Source organism: Enhydra lutris, unplaced genomic scaffold (genome assembly GCF_002288905.1).
Source record: "Enhydra lutris kenyoni isolate GAN:26980312 unplaced genomic scaffold, ASM228890v2 scaffoldscaffold49, whole genome shotgun sequence".
Lineage (NCBI taxonomy): Eukaryota > Metazoa > Chordata > Mammalia > Carnivora > Mustelidae > Enhydra > Enhydra lutris.
The window spans coordinates 11,815,617-11,832,121 of NW_019154133.1; the positions used below are offsets into that span (position 1 = coordinate 11,815,617).

General features: G+C 35.4%; 1 protein-coding gene across 8 annotated transcripts in view; it reads left to right on the forward strand.

Moving 5' to 3' along the window:
• LOC111156802 (EYA transcriptional coactivator and phosphatase 1) overlaps positions 1–16,505 on the forward strand; it is a 171,193-nt gene that overhangs the window by 61,372 nt on the left and 93,316 nt on the right. For 4 of the 8 annotated variants that reach the window (XM_022517864.1, XM_022517868.1, XM_022517866.1 and 1 more), the window contains 2 exons: positions 2,191–2,273; positions 2,694–2,880. In XM_022517864.1, coding sequence (XP_022373572.1) covers positions 2,191–2,273; positions 2,694–2,880 — 270 coding nt within the window. Of the gene's footprint in view, positions 1–2,190; positions 2,274–2,693; positions 2,881–8,412; positions 8,430–14,389; positions 14,394–15,505; positions 15,514–16,505 lie in introns of all 8 variants that reach the window. The other 4 variants (XM_022517867.1, XM_022517869.1, XM_022517872.1 and 1 more) reach the window with 3 other exon arrangements.

The window sequence follows — 16,505 nt, forward strand, 5'->3', positions numbered from 1 at the left end:
AGTTTTCATGGCAGAATAAATATTAGTGCGGGAGCTCTTTGCTTATCTGTGATGGGTGTTATGGGAACTTTGAACAATTGGTATTCCTGAAAGTCACAAAGAAAGAAACCTCAAATATGAGTCTGTGATAACCAAATTTGAAACTATCTTAGGAAATATTTTCCCTTAATAAAAATAACAAAGGCTTGTATCAGGTTTTCAAAGTTCAGAGATGTCTGATAAATAAGTAGGAAAAGAATTTTAGATATGCAAAGAGATTAAGTCCTATTTATCTAGTTTGGGAAAGTAAGGAGAGAGAAAAGATACAGAAATGCAGTGGAGAATTTGAGAAATGTTTACTGAGATAAACAGTAACAGCTTCTAACACTGGTGCGCTGTTGTAGATCGGGCATGATGCTTTCCAAAACATTACCTCACTTGATCTGTTGAAGAACCTTACGAAGTAGAGTTTTCATGGATGGGCAAGTTAGATCTTAGAGTGGTTGGGTGATTTGTCCAAAGTCCAAACAGCTTGTAAGTGATGACTGGAAACCCTGTTTTCTGACTCTTGAGGTAGTACTTAACTGTTGAGTAGCAAATAAGTAATTGGCTTGGATTCACACGTGCACCATACCTGAAAGCATCTGTGAAGAGCTAGTTCACACTGAAGACTTTCTCCTTCAACTGCCAACACATTCATTGGCCATAAAATTTTAATTAAAAGAAAAGGTTTTTCTGTTTATAGAAGCAACACAGCTTCTGGGTCGAAAAGTCTGAAATGTGCCTTGGCTTCTTGAATATTATGTGACCAACGGCTATGCCCTTCCATAGATAATGTTTCTGAGATTTTTGTGCTTTTTAAAAATGTTGTATGCTTTCAAAAATATTCCAGATGAAATCATCAAAACATTTTCCTTGTTTTCATTTTTACTCTAGCAAAATAATATGAAGAAATTTTCCATGTAATTAAACATCATTATGATACCATTTCAATGTCTTCATAATATTCCCTTTCCTGAATTACATGTATTAAGGATTTGGGAATGCTTCTTATGTTATTAAAAACAGCACTGAAGAACATCTTTGCTAATGATCTCTTTGTATAAATCCATGCATTCTTTTCTTACAGCAAATGTCGGGCTAAGTTATTTATCACTGACCAAAGAGACCAGCCAGAAAGTTTGTACGTAAATTCCTGCTTTGTAGCGTATGGATGCCTTGGTTTACACATTTACCAATCCCTCATATTTTCAAAATCTTTGCTAATATGATCATCAGAAATAGCATATTATTGAGGCACCAGGATGGCTCAGTTGGCTAAGCGTCGGACTCTTGATTTCACCGTCGGTTTAAAATCTCAGGATCTCGGAATCAAGCCCCGTCTCAAGCTCAGCATTGGGCATAGAGCCTGCTTACGACTCTTCTTCTCCCTCTCCCTGCCACTCACATGCACACACTCTCTCTCAAAAATAAAATGAAATGAAAGTGTTGCTTTGAGTAGTTTAACAATAAATAAATAAAACAAGAGAGGGAATGGAGATTTGCTTTTATGTTTGTATCCTGCCCAGTGCCTACTGTTTATTGTTGAACACATGTAGACATTCAGCAAATAGAATTTACCTAGAGAGCACATGTAATACATAAAACATTGATCATGTCCCTCTTTGGTCCTTGTCTTATCAAATACTTTAAGGGCTGCCATTTATTCTTCTGTGTAATGAAATAATCAGCTTTTTCAGTAGGCCATTATAGTGACAAGCACAGGTCTGAAAGTATTTGAAAGTAGTTGTAGTTTTTGAGCCTGCAAGAACTTTCAAGATCCTTTGATCAGGTCCCATCATTTTTCATTAAGCATATTTAATGTAAAGCCATGAAAAAATCCTGGCGTGTCTCACAAACCAAAATGGAAAGCCCAGTGTCTAATATTTTTTTGCACAAATGTATCGTTTTGCCCATAATTTTATATGAGTTACTCATGTCCTTAGAAATTTAAATCTCTCTACTCTTTAATGTTTTGCAATATGGTGGAACTAAAATTGTCAACGATTTTAAGAAAACACTGTTTTTGTCATGGTGGTGGATTCTGGTTTTGAAGAGAAACCAAATGCATTTGCAATGAATTTCAACTCTGTGTTATCTAAATAATGATTTCTTACAGGTACATTATTCTTGCATATTTTTTCAACCATATTTCTTTTCATTTTGTTTCAGGTAGCAGTTTTACAACATCATCAGGATTATATACAGGAAATAATTCACTCACAAATTCCTCTGGATTTAACAGCTCACAGCAGGTAATTTTAAAAGCCAGTTTAACTTGAGAGATTTTTTTTTTTAAATGCGAGATGATTTTCTTATATAAAGAAAGATCTGTCTATATTCTACTGTGAGTGACATTTTACCTAAGCCTTTTAAAATACATATATTTTTTTCTTTTAAAAATCACTTTAAGAGTCTTCCATGGTGAGCGTTTGGTTTTTGGATTCATTTCATTTTACCTGGTCATGCATCATGGACTAGAAGGCATAGGGAGAGTGTGTCTGATCTTACGTCAGATTTGTTGGCAAGTCTGGGCACTTTGTCTGCGTGTACTTGTGTGCCCCTTTGTGAATTCAGAGAAGACCCAGAAATACAAACATAGTTATACTTTGAAAAGGGAGTAATAAGCAGCAACATTCTCTGATGGATTACTCTTGTGTGGTTTGATTTGGTAGGACTACCCGTCTTATCCGAGCTTCGGCCAGGGTCAGTATGCACAGTATTATAATAGCTCCCCGTATCCAGCCCATTATATGACGAGCAGCAACACCAGCCCGACCACACCGTCCACAAACGCCACTTACCAGCTTCAGGAGCCACCATCTGGCATCACCAGCCAAGCGGTTACAGATCCCACAGCAGGTAACTATGTGCACTTTATTAATCCTGCAGGCTAGATTTCTGGTGGTTTAAATGCATTTTTTGACAGTCCTATATTCATGCAGCGGTTTCATAGTTTTGGCAAGTTTTGGCGCAGCCTACATGTAAGTCCAACAGCAGGATTGTGGCATTAACTTTATTTATTTTTATTTGCTGAAAAATTTCAGTATAAATTATGTAACTTCAAAAGCCCTTGAAACTGAGATTTTAGTTAGTTGTAAATATACTCAATTTTCAAGAGAGACGGTGTTTTGGATACATAATTAGAAATATTGAGCTATAATTATTAACTATAATTATAAATATTTGCCCATGTATTGAATATGAAAATAAATATTACCTCAAATTCAATGTTTATTATCATTAAATATTTAATGTTTCTCCAAAATAAAATAAAAAATCAGAGTTAATAATGGAAAATCATGATTCCTCTGGCTCACCCTTCCCACTCAAGTCCTACTCTGAATTTCATAAGGCATGAGAATTTTCATACTTCTGCACAAACCTCGATAGGCCCTTTCCAGTGAACATCTCTCCATCTCTGGAAATTTTCCTACCAAGTTTTTGACATTTCTTTCCCTCCTTTAGTTTTTTTTCTCTGAAACTCTTAATATCGTTGGCTTAATTTCCTGAATTGATCCTTACCTGTATTTCTTATATTTTCTCTTGTACGTCTCACCTTTGTCCTATTAAAAATGTAGTCTCTCCTTTCATGGATTATGAAGTGAGCTATTATCCTCAAACAATTGCAGAGTTTGCTTCCTTTTGCCTTTTATTTTTAGAGCCAAAGCCTGCTCTTTGCTACAAGCCAGGTTAAAATGGTCTTCCGCTGAAATACACTTCTATCACAATGCGATCATAGTGTGTTAATTCTAGTTGGTTATTTTAAATCATGAAAACGAATTTTATGGAACAGGTGCTAATTTCAATCTTGACTATAGATTTGTCTTGCAAATATTACCAGATGTCCCCCATAAGAAAAAAAAATCTCCTTTCAGGTTTTAGTGTTTCACATTTTTTCTTAAATGTAGACGAACACTATTTTGTTCTACAGCAGGAAGTTACATCATTCTTAAACTTGTATTCCAGTGAACTATAAATACTATTTCTGCACAGTTCAATTCCAAACATTCTAATCTTTGATTATCGCAATCTGTTTCCCTTTATTTTTTAAAAAGTAGCTTGGTATATTTTTTACTCCATTCACATGTGTAAATACAGTATTCACAGAATCTAGTATACAAGTCCTTTAGAGTTAGCATCTATATAATTGCTGTCAAAAATTGGATTTATTATAGAAGTTGTTACAGAGTTTTCTCTCCACTTCCATTAATTTCATATCGCATCATGAGGAAAGATAATGGCTTGTCCCAATCTCAGAGAGATCTCATGTATTCGTATGAGCCATCTGGGTCATCCCAACTTCTTGAGGACTAACAAGAACTTTGAATTAGAATAGCTATGTGAACAAGTGGAGAAACTCTTCAGGATTTGTGGAATAACAGAATGAGAAAAGACCGCAGAGTAATTTTACTTAATTCATCATGACATTTTGATTGGGAAGAGTACAGTACAAAACAAAGTAGTGAAAACTTAATCATGTTTTTTTAAAAATTAAGGTTGATTAGCTCTTTCTGAAAAATACCAATTTAGTCCTATCAGAAAAGTTTGTCTCTGAAATGTGCCATTATTTTAAGTGAATTTTATTTATCAAAGGCGTACCAAGTGAAAGAGTGGGGAGGGCTAGGCACAAAGCCCTGTCATGTAGGAAACAATGCAAAAGTATGATTTTCAAAATGCCTATATGATTTTTTTAAAAGATTTTATTTATTTAGTTGACAGACACAGTGAGAGAGGGAATACAAGCGGGGGGAGTGGGAGAGGGAGAAGCAGGTTTCCTGCCGAGCAGGGAGTCCGATGTGGGACTCGATCACAGGACTCTGGGATCATGACCTGAGCCGAAGGCAGATGCTTAACAACTGAGCCACCCAGGCGCCCCTCAAAATGTCTATATGATTTTCAATATTAAATTATTTATTTTAGATTTTATTTGAATCAGTGCTTAGTGTTTCAGGTACTCATTTCAATTTCAGTGTATGGCTACAGCATAAGAATGAATTGAACTGGGGAGAAAATAATATTTTTCAAGTTTCTTTATTTACCACTTCCCACTAAATAAATGTATGGATCACCCTTCCTTATGAAGTAGAAGGTTCAGGGAGTTTCCACATTAAAAAGAAATGTAGATTACTTGAGAAATTCAAGGAAGAGTTAGTCTGATTTTAGAGGTTTGGGTTCATTTGATTATTTATATTTACAGTATAACTGTGGATTCCGCCTAAGTCTTTTGGTGTTAATTTTCCTTTCTTACTAATTATGTAAGATTGTAGACTGGTCTTTGATAAAAAGGAAGTTTTGAATGATAGAATCCATAAAACCATTGAAGAATTAGAAGGAATCAATGATTTATAACATATAACCTAATGTTTTTGTCTTATGATAGAAATAAAAAATGGTTAAAATCATGTCTATTTTGTTGAAATAATTTCAGATGTTTTTCTTTTAATAGTCTATTAGGTTTAAGGTCATTATTTTCTACATTGGAAAATTAGACTCTAGGTATGATCTGGTCTTCTGTATGGCCAAGGTTCTGCCTTTCAGTTTCAAGGAATTATACAGTACAGAATGAATGCACAATGTATACATGTGGCTTCCTCCCGTGCTTTATAATACCTGTCCTTGTATTGTTCATGGAATTGTTAGGTCATAATGAATATGTAAAGATAATCTGGCAAGGATTTTTCAGGCCATACATATAAGGACTGATTATTTGGTGTTATGCATTTTTAAAGTTATGAAGAATAGCTAGCTTTTAAGTCTATGGTATTAAGCAGTATCACTTAGAAACATGTATCTCCTCGTGAATCTTAAGTTCAAAAATTATTTTAATGTGTTTATAATTAAATATTGAAAACTATAGTCTCCTTTGCGTAGATATGTGTAATACATTCAAAATAATATAACTTGAACATGAAAGTTTAATCTTAAAATTTCAATTCATTTTAAAAACTAAAAACAGCAACTTTTTTTTGTTGAGATATAATTGATATTTAACATTAGATTAGTTTCAGGTGTCAACATGATATGATATTTGTACGTATTGTGAAATGTTCACTGCAGTAAGTCCAGTTAACATCCACAAGCATATGTAGTTGCAGATTTTTTCCCTTGTAATGAGAACTTTTAAGATCTACTCTTGGCAATTTAAATCCTTTGCATTCATTTTTAAAAATTATTTGGGGGGGGGGCGCCTGGGTGGCTCAGTGGTTAAAGCCTCTGCCTTCGGCTCAGGTCATGATCCCAGAGTCCTGGGATCGAGCCTCACATCCGGCTCTCTGCTCAGCTGGGAGCCTGCATCCTCCTCCTCTCTCTTTCTGCCTGCCTCTCTGCCTACTTGTGATCTGTCAAATAAAAAAAATTCTTTTTATAAATAAATAAATAAAATGATTTTGGGGCACCTGGGTGGCTCAGTCAGTTAAGTGTCTGACTCTTGATTTCGGTTCAGGTCACGATCTCAGGGTCATGGGATTCAGCCCTGCATCAGGCTCCATGCTCAATGGGGAGTCTGCTTGAGATTCTCCTTCTCCCTTTGTCTCCCCTACCCCACCCCACCACCACCCTGGCTGTCTCACATGTTCTCTTTCAAATACATAAATAAATCTTTATTTTAAAAAATGAGTTTGTTAGTCATGTTTTGACTATCTTAATAAAATAAAATTTACATCTTCTGGTGGAAATATGTAAGTATTCACCTACCTTGAGAAATATGGTGAGGTTTATCTGATTATTTAGCAACAGTGTAATTTACTTACTGGGCTCAAGAAAATCACACCTACCCCTCAACTAGCAATGCTAGCCTCCCCCTGCCCCACTGAAAGCCATCTTGGTTGCTTCCAATTTTGGCAATTATAAATAAAGCTACTATAAATATTTATGCTCAACTTTTTTTGTATAGACATAAATTTTCAAATCACTTGGGTGGTAAATACCTAGCCGCGTGATCACTGAATTGTATTATAAGAATATGTTTAGTTTTATAAGGAATTGTCAAATTGTCCTCCAAAGTGTACACCATTTTGTGAACCAATAAGCAACGAATGAGAATCCTGTTGTTCACAACCTCGTCAACATTTGGTGTCATCAGGATTTCAGATTTTGGCCATTCTAATAGGTATGTAGCAGTATCTAGTTGTTTTAATTTGCATTCCCTTAATGAAATATTATGTTGTGTATGTTTTCATATGCTTGTTTGCTCTGTATATCTTCTTTGGTAAGGTGCCTGTTCAAATCTTGTACCCACTTTTTAATGAGCTTGTTTTCTTATTATTGAGTTTTAAGAGTTCTTGTATGTTTTAGATACAAGTCCTTTATAAGATAAGTTCTTTCTCCTATTCTGTGGCTTGTCTTTTTAATTTCTTAACAGTATCTTTCAAAGAGCTTAAGTTTTTAATTTGAATCAAGTCAATTTTAGGCGTTTTTCTCTTTCATGGACTATGCTTTTTGTTTTATATCTAGAAACTCATTGCCTAGCCCAAGGTCACCTAGTTTGTTTCCTATGTAATCTACAATTTCATAGTTTTGCTATTTCAGTTTAGGTCTCTGATCCTTTTTGAGTTAATTTTTGTGAAAAGTAGAGGTCAGTTTCTAGATTCCTTTTTACTTATTTATTTATTTTTGCATGTGGTTGCTCAGTGTTTGTAGCACCATTTGTCGAAAAGTCTATCTTTTGCTCCATTTGCTTTATTACTTCTTTGTCAAAGATCAGTTGGCAAACTTTGTGTGGGTCTATTTCTGGGCTCTCTGTTCTCTTTCATTGATCTATTTGTCTATTCTTTTCCTATTACCACATTATCTTGATTATTGTAACTTTGAATAAGTCTTTTAGATGGGGAGTATCACTCTTCTAACTGTGTTCTTCAATTTTGTGTTGGCTATTCTGGGTCTTTTGCCTTTCCACATAAACTTTAAAGTCAGCTTGTCAGTATCCATCAACTAACTTACTTAGATTTGGTTTAGAATTGCATTGAATCTATAGATCAAATTGGAAAGAACTGAAAATATTGAATCTTGACAATATTGAATCTTCCTATCCATGTACATGGAATATCTCTCCATTAATTTACTTTTTCATCAGAGTCCTATAGTTTTCCTCATATAGATTTTATACATATTTTTAGATTTATCTTTCTTTTTTGGTACTAATAAATCATATAATGTTTTTCATTCAAATTCCAATTGCTCATTGCAGGTATCTAGGAAAGCAGTTGACTTTTGTATATTGTGTCCTGAAACTTCACTATGATCACTTATGAGTTCCAGAAGTTTTTCATGTTGATTCTTTGGTATTTCCTTTTTTACGTAAACAGTTATGTCATTTTTGAATGAAGACAGATTTATGCCTTTCTTCCTATTCTGAATATCATTTGTTTTCCTTTTCTTATCTTATTGCATCAGCCAGGACTTTCAATACAGTGTTGAACAGGAGTGGTGAGGAGACATCCTTGTCTTGTTCCCATGAAAACTTCTGGTTTCTCACCATTAAGTGTGTTGTTAGCTACATGTTCTTTGTAGATATTTTTTTATCAGCTTGAGGACGTTTTCCTCTGCCCCTAGTTTGCTGAGAGTTTGTATCATGAATATGTGTTGGATTGTGTTCAGTGCTTTTTCTGCACTGTTGATATGATCATATGATTTGTCTTCCTTAGCCTGTTGATATGATGAATTACATTATTTGATTTTTAAATGTGGAACCAGCTTTTCTTACCTGGAATAAATCCCACTTGGTCATGGTGTATTAATCTTTTATACATTGTTGGATTCAGTTTTGCTAATATTTTAAGAATCTTTGCATCTATGTTCATGAGCTATATTGGCCTGGGGTTTCCATTTCTTATAATGTCTTTGTCTGGTGTTGGTATTAGGGTAATAGCGACCTCATAGACTAAATTAGGAAATGTTTTTAACTGCTTCTATTTTCTGAGACAGATTGTAAAAAATTAGTATCATTTATTTACTAAATATTTGGTAGAATTCACCAGTGAACCCATCTAGGCCTAGTACTTTCTGTTTTGAAAGGTTAATTATTGATTAAATTTTTTTAATAGATATAAAGCTATTCAGATTATCTATTTCTCTCTGTGTGAGTAGATTGTCTTTCAAGGAATGGTTCTTACCATTATAATTGATGCGTATAGAGTTATTCATAATGCTCTTTTATTATCCATTTAATGTCTAAGGGATTGCTAGTGATGGCCTTTTCACTTCTGATATTAATGATTTGTGTCTTCTTTTTTTTTTTTTTTTTTTTTTGCTTTGGTTAGCCTAGCTGGAGATTTATCAATTTTATTGATCTTTTCAGGAGCCAACTTTCCATTTCATTGATTTTTCTTTATCATTTTCCTATTTTCAATTTCATTGACTTCTCTGATTTTTACTATTTCTTCTGCTTTATTTTGATTTAACTTGGTCTTCCTTTTCTAGTTTCCTAAAGCTTGAAGTTTAGGTTGTTGGTTTTAAATCTTTCTTCCCTGCTAATACATGCGTAAGTGCTATCAAGTTCCTCTAAGTATTGTTTTTGTTGTATCCCACAAAATTTAATATTTCTATTTATTTTTATTTAGGTCAAAATATTTTTATTTCCATTATCATCAAACTCCTCCCCTTTGAAGAGTTATATATTTATAAACATTTTATTGGAGAAAAATATTAGAAACTTGATAGCAGTACAGTATGTATTATTTGTGACAGCTGTCCAATTTTTCATATCTTTCCAATTAAATGGCTTTCTGTTGTTAGAAATGTATTTAGTTTCTGAGAAGAAGAGTATTTCATGGCAAATTCAAATTCCAGTATCTGTAAGAGAAAATTTTTATCAGAATCAATTCTTTTTCTTTTTTTATTCCATTCTAAGTCTTGTAAGACCATATCACAGTTAAACCCATGGTTACATTAAATTTTAAGTGATGGGTTTCATTTGAAATTTCTTTTAAATTTCTTTTTTGAAACAATTCTTTACAAAGCAAATGGTTTTCTTCTATGTTCAAAAACATATAGAGGTAAGAAAAAAGAAAAAAGCATTTTAGGATGTTTTTCTTTTTTGATAGTATCTGAATTCACATAGTATCATCTCTTAGCCACTGATATGTGATGAATGCTATTTTCTTATATTAAACCCTAAAAATTTTAAGGCGTATTATTAGCAAAGTAACCAAATACATTTTTTCAAAAAGGTGATAAAAACTATTTAACTACCATTTGAGAATAATTGTCATGAAGGAGTTTTCTAACTTGACTTTCTTAGAAAAGTACTTAAGCCATTCTTTAAAAATATTTTTTATTGTATGATTTCTCCTTATATGATCAAAATATGAACTTATTTATAATTCATTTACTTTGCTTAAACAATTTGGCTTGAACACATATTTTTTGTCAAAAATCTTAGAACATTTCATAATAATTACGACAGCTATCGTAATAATAATACATAGTACAAATGTAATTGATGTTTTTAGAACTTTACATTACATGTAATCTTATAATATAACCATGAGGTGTAGTACTATTTGTCCCCATTTTACAGATGAGGAAAATGAGGTACATAGCTCTTACATGCTCAATAAACTATAAATATTATTGAGTTAATTGAGAATTTTGAGGCCAAATTTTTGTGGAAGGACTAATCACCTATAACATTTTACTTTTGAAATACTACAAAGCCATCAGAGAGAAAAGAGTAAATAAATGGGAAATAAAATATTTTAGGTGAATGCAAAATAAAACTAGTTATTTGTTCATTAGGAATGAGTTTTGGTATGCATGCTATAGAAAAGTCAGGTTTTCAAAGGATTTGTTCATTTGAATTCTTACCAAAAAGGTAGACGGTTGAAGTCTACCTTTTCATGCTCTGACTACATGCAGACGATTTACTGGTTAAGGTGATGTACGGGAATCTTGCCGATATTGAATTTCAAGTGACAGAGGAAAAATCAGTATAAGAGGGAATTCAATATGCATGGGAAACCATTTGTTCCCTCTGCTTCTTTGATCCTTGCCAAGGCACACGAAAGTAGAGCAAAGCGCCTGAAAACCGGGAACATTCTTGTGCAAAGTTGCAGGGGAACTCTGAGCTCTCACAGGAATTCAGTGTGACAGGATGAAAAACGAAACTGCAGGCCGTCTGCCTTATAAACGCAGGAAATTTGGGCCACGTCTCTATAACCGAACACTCCTACATCTGTCCACTGCAGAAATGATCCTGAGGTTTGCAACAGCATGGGTCTCAATTGCTCCATTTTGCCGAGTGAGCAGTTCTGAAAATCTTTAGGCCATACTTGCTCTTTTTCGCTGATGCCTTGTGGACTTTGGAGAAGTTTGCAATTTGTTCAGCTCAAAAATAAACTCTTTTACTGAAACAGTTTTAACTAACATTCTGGAAACATTTGTCGGCAAAACAAATATTTGTGTCTAAAATAGTCAGGCTATTACGATGTGAGAAAACAAAACAGATGTTTGTGTGGGGTTGTTGGGTTTGTTTGTCTTGATGGCATCTGCTTGCTTTCTTGCTTTTCTCCCCCACCCCAGAGGAAACAGTGTTAACCCTAATGAGATTATAAAATTCTTGAAAATAAAGTTCATTTTTTATTTTGTATTGTGAGGAAAGTCATAAAAGTGGGCTGCCTTATCTTTGAGTTTTGGATTGTGTTTCTAAAAAGTGAAAAATTCAGTGTTTTAGAATTTTCCCATTTTGTGCCTCATTACTGGTTTGACTAATTTTTTCAGTTTGGAGTCCGTTTTAGTATGCGTGGATTCAAATATGTCATTCTTTCTTCTATTTATACTTAACATATGATTTGTGTATAACTACCCCAAATAAGAAAGCATATATCATTGAGCTAGTTAAATTCGTTTACTGTCCTTCCCGTTTATTACTTTATCTTCTTTAGTAGCTAATTGATTCGTTCTTTCTGTAAAGCCTTAAGCATCCTGTGGGACCAAGACAGATCAATGTGATAAGTTTCCTTGTTTAAGTTGGAGGACATCAGCATTTACTGATAAATTTTTTTTCTTTGGAGATGGTTGAGAAAAGAACATACAAAGTTACCTGTGCCTCATTTAATTTGGATTGATTTGTTTAGTGGGTAAGTTTTGGGTTGACTTTCATTTATTTTCTGGGGACGGTGTAATTTTATTTATGTATTTTTATTGAAATATTGTTAATACTCAATGTTACGTGAGTTTCGGGAGTACAACATAGTAAATTGACAGGTCTGTACATTTCGCTGTGCTCCCCACAAATGTAGCTACCATCTATCACCATACACCACTATCAAAATACCATTGACTATGTTCCCTGTGCTGTACCTTCCATCTCCGTGATTTATTTGGATTAATTTATAAGTAAAGATTGAATTGATGGCTATCATTTTTAGTCCCAGTTTGATAGCCAAAAATTTAAGTTTAGTGAATTTTTACAGTTTACTAAAGAACATATGAAAATGAGACAAAATTATAAAAGTATAGGAGGATTTACAGAGAAGAATAAAATTCCCTTAATCTTTTGTAGCCAGTTTTTTTCAGCTGAGTTCCTTGTATATTTTCCAGGGATACCTGTTCCTTATATAAACATATACAAAGCACTTGCCCCGGATACTTTTTTTTTTTTTTCACATTCAAGTATGTATAGTTTGTTATTTTTCTTTTTCCTTAAAGAGAATAGAATACATACTGTTTTGTCCCTTACTTTTTTACTTAACAATATACAGAGAAAAATTAATAGGTATTTTTGATATGAATTTTATAAGTAAGTATAATAATAGCTGGTTTTTTTGAGTACACACTATGTGCCAGGCATTTTTCTAAGCACTGTTCATGTGTGAACTTTGTTCATTCTCACCCAATTGCAAGAGATAGGTAGTGTTATCATTATCCCCATTTTACAGATGGATAAGCTAAGTAGAGAGTTCCATGGCAGCATGAGGATTTAACCTCCAGAACTTGACTACAAACTTGAATTCTTTTTTTTTTTTTTTTAAGATTTTATTTATTTGACAGAGAGAGAGATCACAAGTAGGCAGAGAGACAGAGAGAGATGAGGAGAAGCAGGCTCTCTGCTGAGCAGAGAGCCCGATGTGGGACTCGATCCCAGGCCCCTGGGATCATGACCTGAGCCAAAAGCAGAGGCTTAACCCACTGAGCCACCCAGGCACCCCAAACTTGTATTCTTAATTAGACAGGCAGGCTGGTTCCAGAAACCACTGTGTCTGAGGTTTCAAATAAGCAAAATAATGGAAATGTAAACAAAGAAAAGGCAGAAACGATCTGGTGTTCATTTTCTTAAATTATTCAAAGAACTCAGCAAAGGCATGTATTAGCAGATATTCAGTTAAATATGTGTTAAATAATTTGAATAGGCTCTCTTTGCTTGCAAAATAGTATAGGTCTGAAATTACAGAGAAGTGGTATATAGTATATTTAAGGTATCTTGTAGTATTTCCTTTTCTTTTTTTTTTTTTTTAAGATTTTATTTATTTATTTGACAGAGAGAGAGAGATCACAAGCAGGCAGAGAGTCAGGCAGAGACGGGGGTGAAGCAGGCTCCCCACTGAGCAGAGAGCCCAATGCGGGGCTTGATCCCAGGACCCTAGGATCATGACCTGAGCCCAAGGCAGAGGCTTAACCCTCTGAGCCACCCAGGCACCCCATAGTATTTCCTGAATTATAGGATCAGTTTGTAGATATCTTGAATAACCCAACAACCAAATGCATGCTTTTCCTGAATGTGCACTCTCTCCACTCCCTCTTTATCCTATTTAATAGTTATCTGTCATGGACTTGCTTAGAGAACAGTTTCTCACAACATCTCTACCGTCCCCTATGCTTCCCGGAGGATCTGGTTCTCTACATTTCCAAGTTCTTTCTTCTTTTTCCACTTGGATCTCATGGTGATGAGCAGTAAGTGTAGGGGTGATGCTATTATTTTATCAAGGAAAAGGGAAGCCATCCATCTTAAAGTGTAAGTAGGCATCTTAATCTAGTACAGTCACCTTCTAACACTTTTAAAAATATTTATATGACCCCTCCAGAAACTTTATCAAGTATCTCTTCATAAAATTAAAACTGCATTTTCTTCAGTACCAGTAGTTAGGACGGATTTTACTGTTGTTCCCTTTTATGTAAGTGCTGATATTTGAGTATAATTTTCTAATATTTTGCAATGTGTATGTGCAGTAATCACCTGGGTTATTGATTGACTTGATAATCACGTTATTGACTGACATGATGGATTGATTTAGCAATCACGTCTTCCGTTGTCTCTGTGGAGAATAGCTTCTGGGTTCCAAAAACCAATATAAATATATGTAAAGCAGGGGAACCTGAGAGGCTCAATTGGTTAAGCACCCGCTCTTGATTTCTGCTCAGGTCATGATCTCAGGGTGGTGGCATCGAGCCCCACCTTGGGCTCAACACTAGGGATAAAGTCGGCTTGGGATTCTCTCTTTCCCTCTGCCCCTCCCCATGTACAACCTGCTCTCAAGCACTCTTTCTTTCAAAACAACAACAACAACAAAAGACCAAAAAACATAAAACATGGCTGATTTGTAAATTGACAACTCTCTTGTCTCTACAAATCTACCTGAGCAACTTTATCATGAAGCCATTGGGCAGTAGGGAATTTTAAAGTTATAAGGGACCTTACAGGTTCTTTTGCTGAAGACCTTCACTTTCCTGATTATGAATAAGGAATCTGGAAATAACGACATCTTTCCCAAGCGGCATCACCCATCCTTGCCAGCGTCTCCTAATGGCACGCTGGAGTGGCAGCCTTGGAAGGCAGCATGATGTGGCGTGGTCTTTCCCCCACTGCTCTGGGCAGCACTGCTGTCTGCGAAAGATGGGGACAGAGAGCCCTTAATGAGTTCACAAGCAGGATCAGTTAGGGAGACAAATTGTTAGGTTTAAAATTATCAGGGTTTCCCTGTACCTGAGGTCTTTCCGGATCCTTTGATACTAATACCCACCGAGAACTGCACATAATGGACATGCTTCCCAATCATAATGGTCTCAGAACCAGTCTCCACCCACCCCCACCCCCACAAGGGATACCTGTGAACTTGGGGACTGCACCGCCTCAGGGTATTAATTAAGAAAAAGGAGTGGTGGCTAAGGATTTGGGGTTGGGCTAACCTGGATTTGAATCCTGGCTCTATTATTTACTCTGGGCAGGTCACTTAGCGCTTCAGCATATCAGTTTTCATTAAATGAGGATAACTCTGCTCATGTGTATGGGATGAATGTGAGGATGACGTTATGTAAGTGGCCCGCAAAGTGACGGACGCCCACTGGGCCCTCAAGTGTTCATTTGTTCCATGTGTGCGTTTAGCAGACATTTATAAAAGCTAAGCTGTGCCAGGCCTTGTGCCTGGCCCAGGGGATATAGGGGGGACAAAAAGGGCAAGATCCCTGGCAATAGGGAGTCAGTGTGTTTTCTTCCATCTTGAAGGGAAGAAACGGGGCGCATTGTGCATTGTAGTTGTTTCAGATGCTGAAGCCCCGGAAGTGTGGTTGACCAGTTTCCTCCACGTAGTATGACTGGGAGAGGCTGAAACGTGTGAGGACGGATGATAGAAGTTTCTATGAGGTTGTCCACAGAGTACTGGAGACAATGGCTGTATTCCAGGAGTGAGAAATCTCTCTTGATTTAGTTACTAGACCTTGACTGAAGAATTAATTTACCAGGGAGACCACAATCAGTGATGGTGTGAAAGGGAAGTAATGGTTGTAGAATACAGATAGAGAAGTCTAACATTTCTCTAACCTTAGTTCAAATAATATTTATTAATCTCTGACTTCTGGTTAATCCCATAACATTAGTCAACAAGTCTACTTGTGTTTAGTTTATTTTACCCAAGTTTCTATGGGAGAGTTCTCTAGCTGATAACTGAAAGTTGTTAAGATTCCTTTAAGTGTTCTCCTCTTTAATAAGGTAATATTTACTGAGAATATAATATAATATAGTATAATGTAATTTATTCAAGACCTTGCTGAGATTTCTGGGTTTTGTTCATTTGTTTGTTTGTTTGTCCAAGACCGCAAAAACTCCCACTTAAAACATCTCCCAGTATAACATTGTCATGGTCACACTCTGTGGCATATAATTTTGAAGGCTTGATAGCCTATTACTTGGTAGGTCTATAAGAATCCCAAGCAGCTTTTTGAGGACTATCGTGAGACTTTCCCTTCGGCTGTGGACTTCCACATGGGAATCTTCCCTGGTTAGGTCCCTTTATTTTCATAAGAGAATATCGTTTCTATTCTCAACACAGGTAACTTAGTAAAACATATCCGTCTCCACTCAACTGAGCAACCAAGAGGAGCTCCACTTCAGGTAACTTGGAGTATAACATCTTACCTCGTTGCTTCTTAACACTCAAGGAGATACTCGCTTCTGTCAGCTACCAGAAGGGCACATAAAGCTTCATTCTTCTAGATATTTTCAGTTTTACCCTTAAAATAAGCAAGGTCCCCCCGCCCCCCGGCCCAGCTCTGCA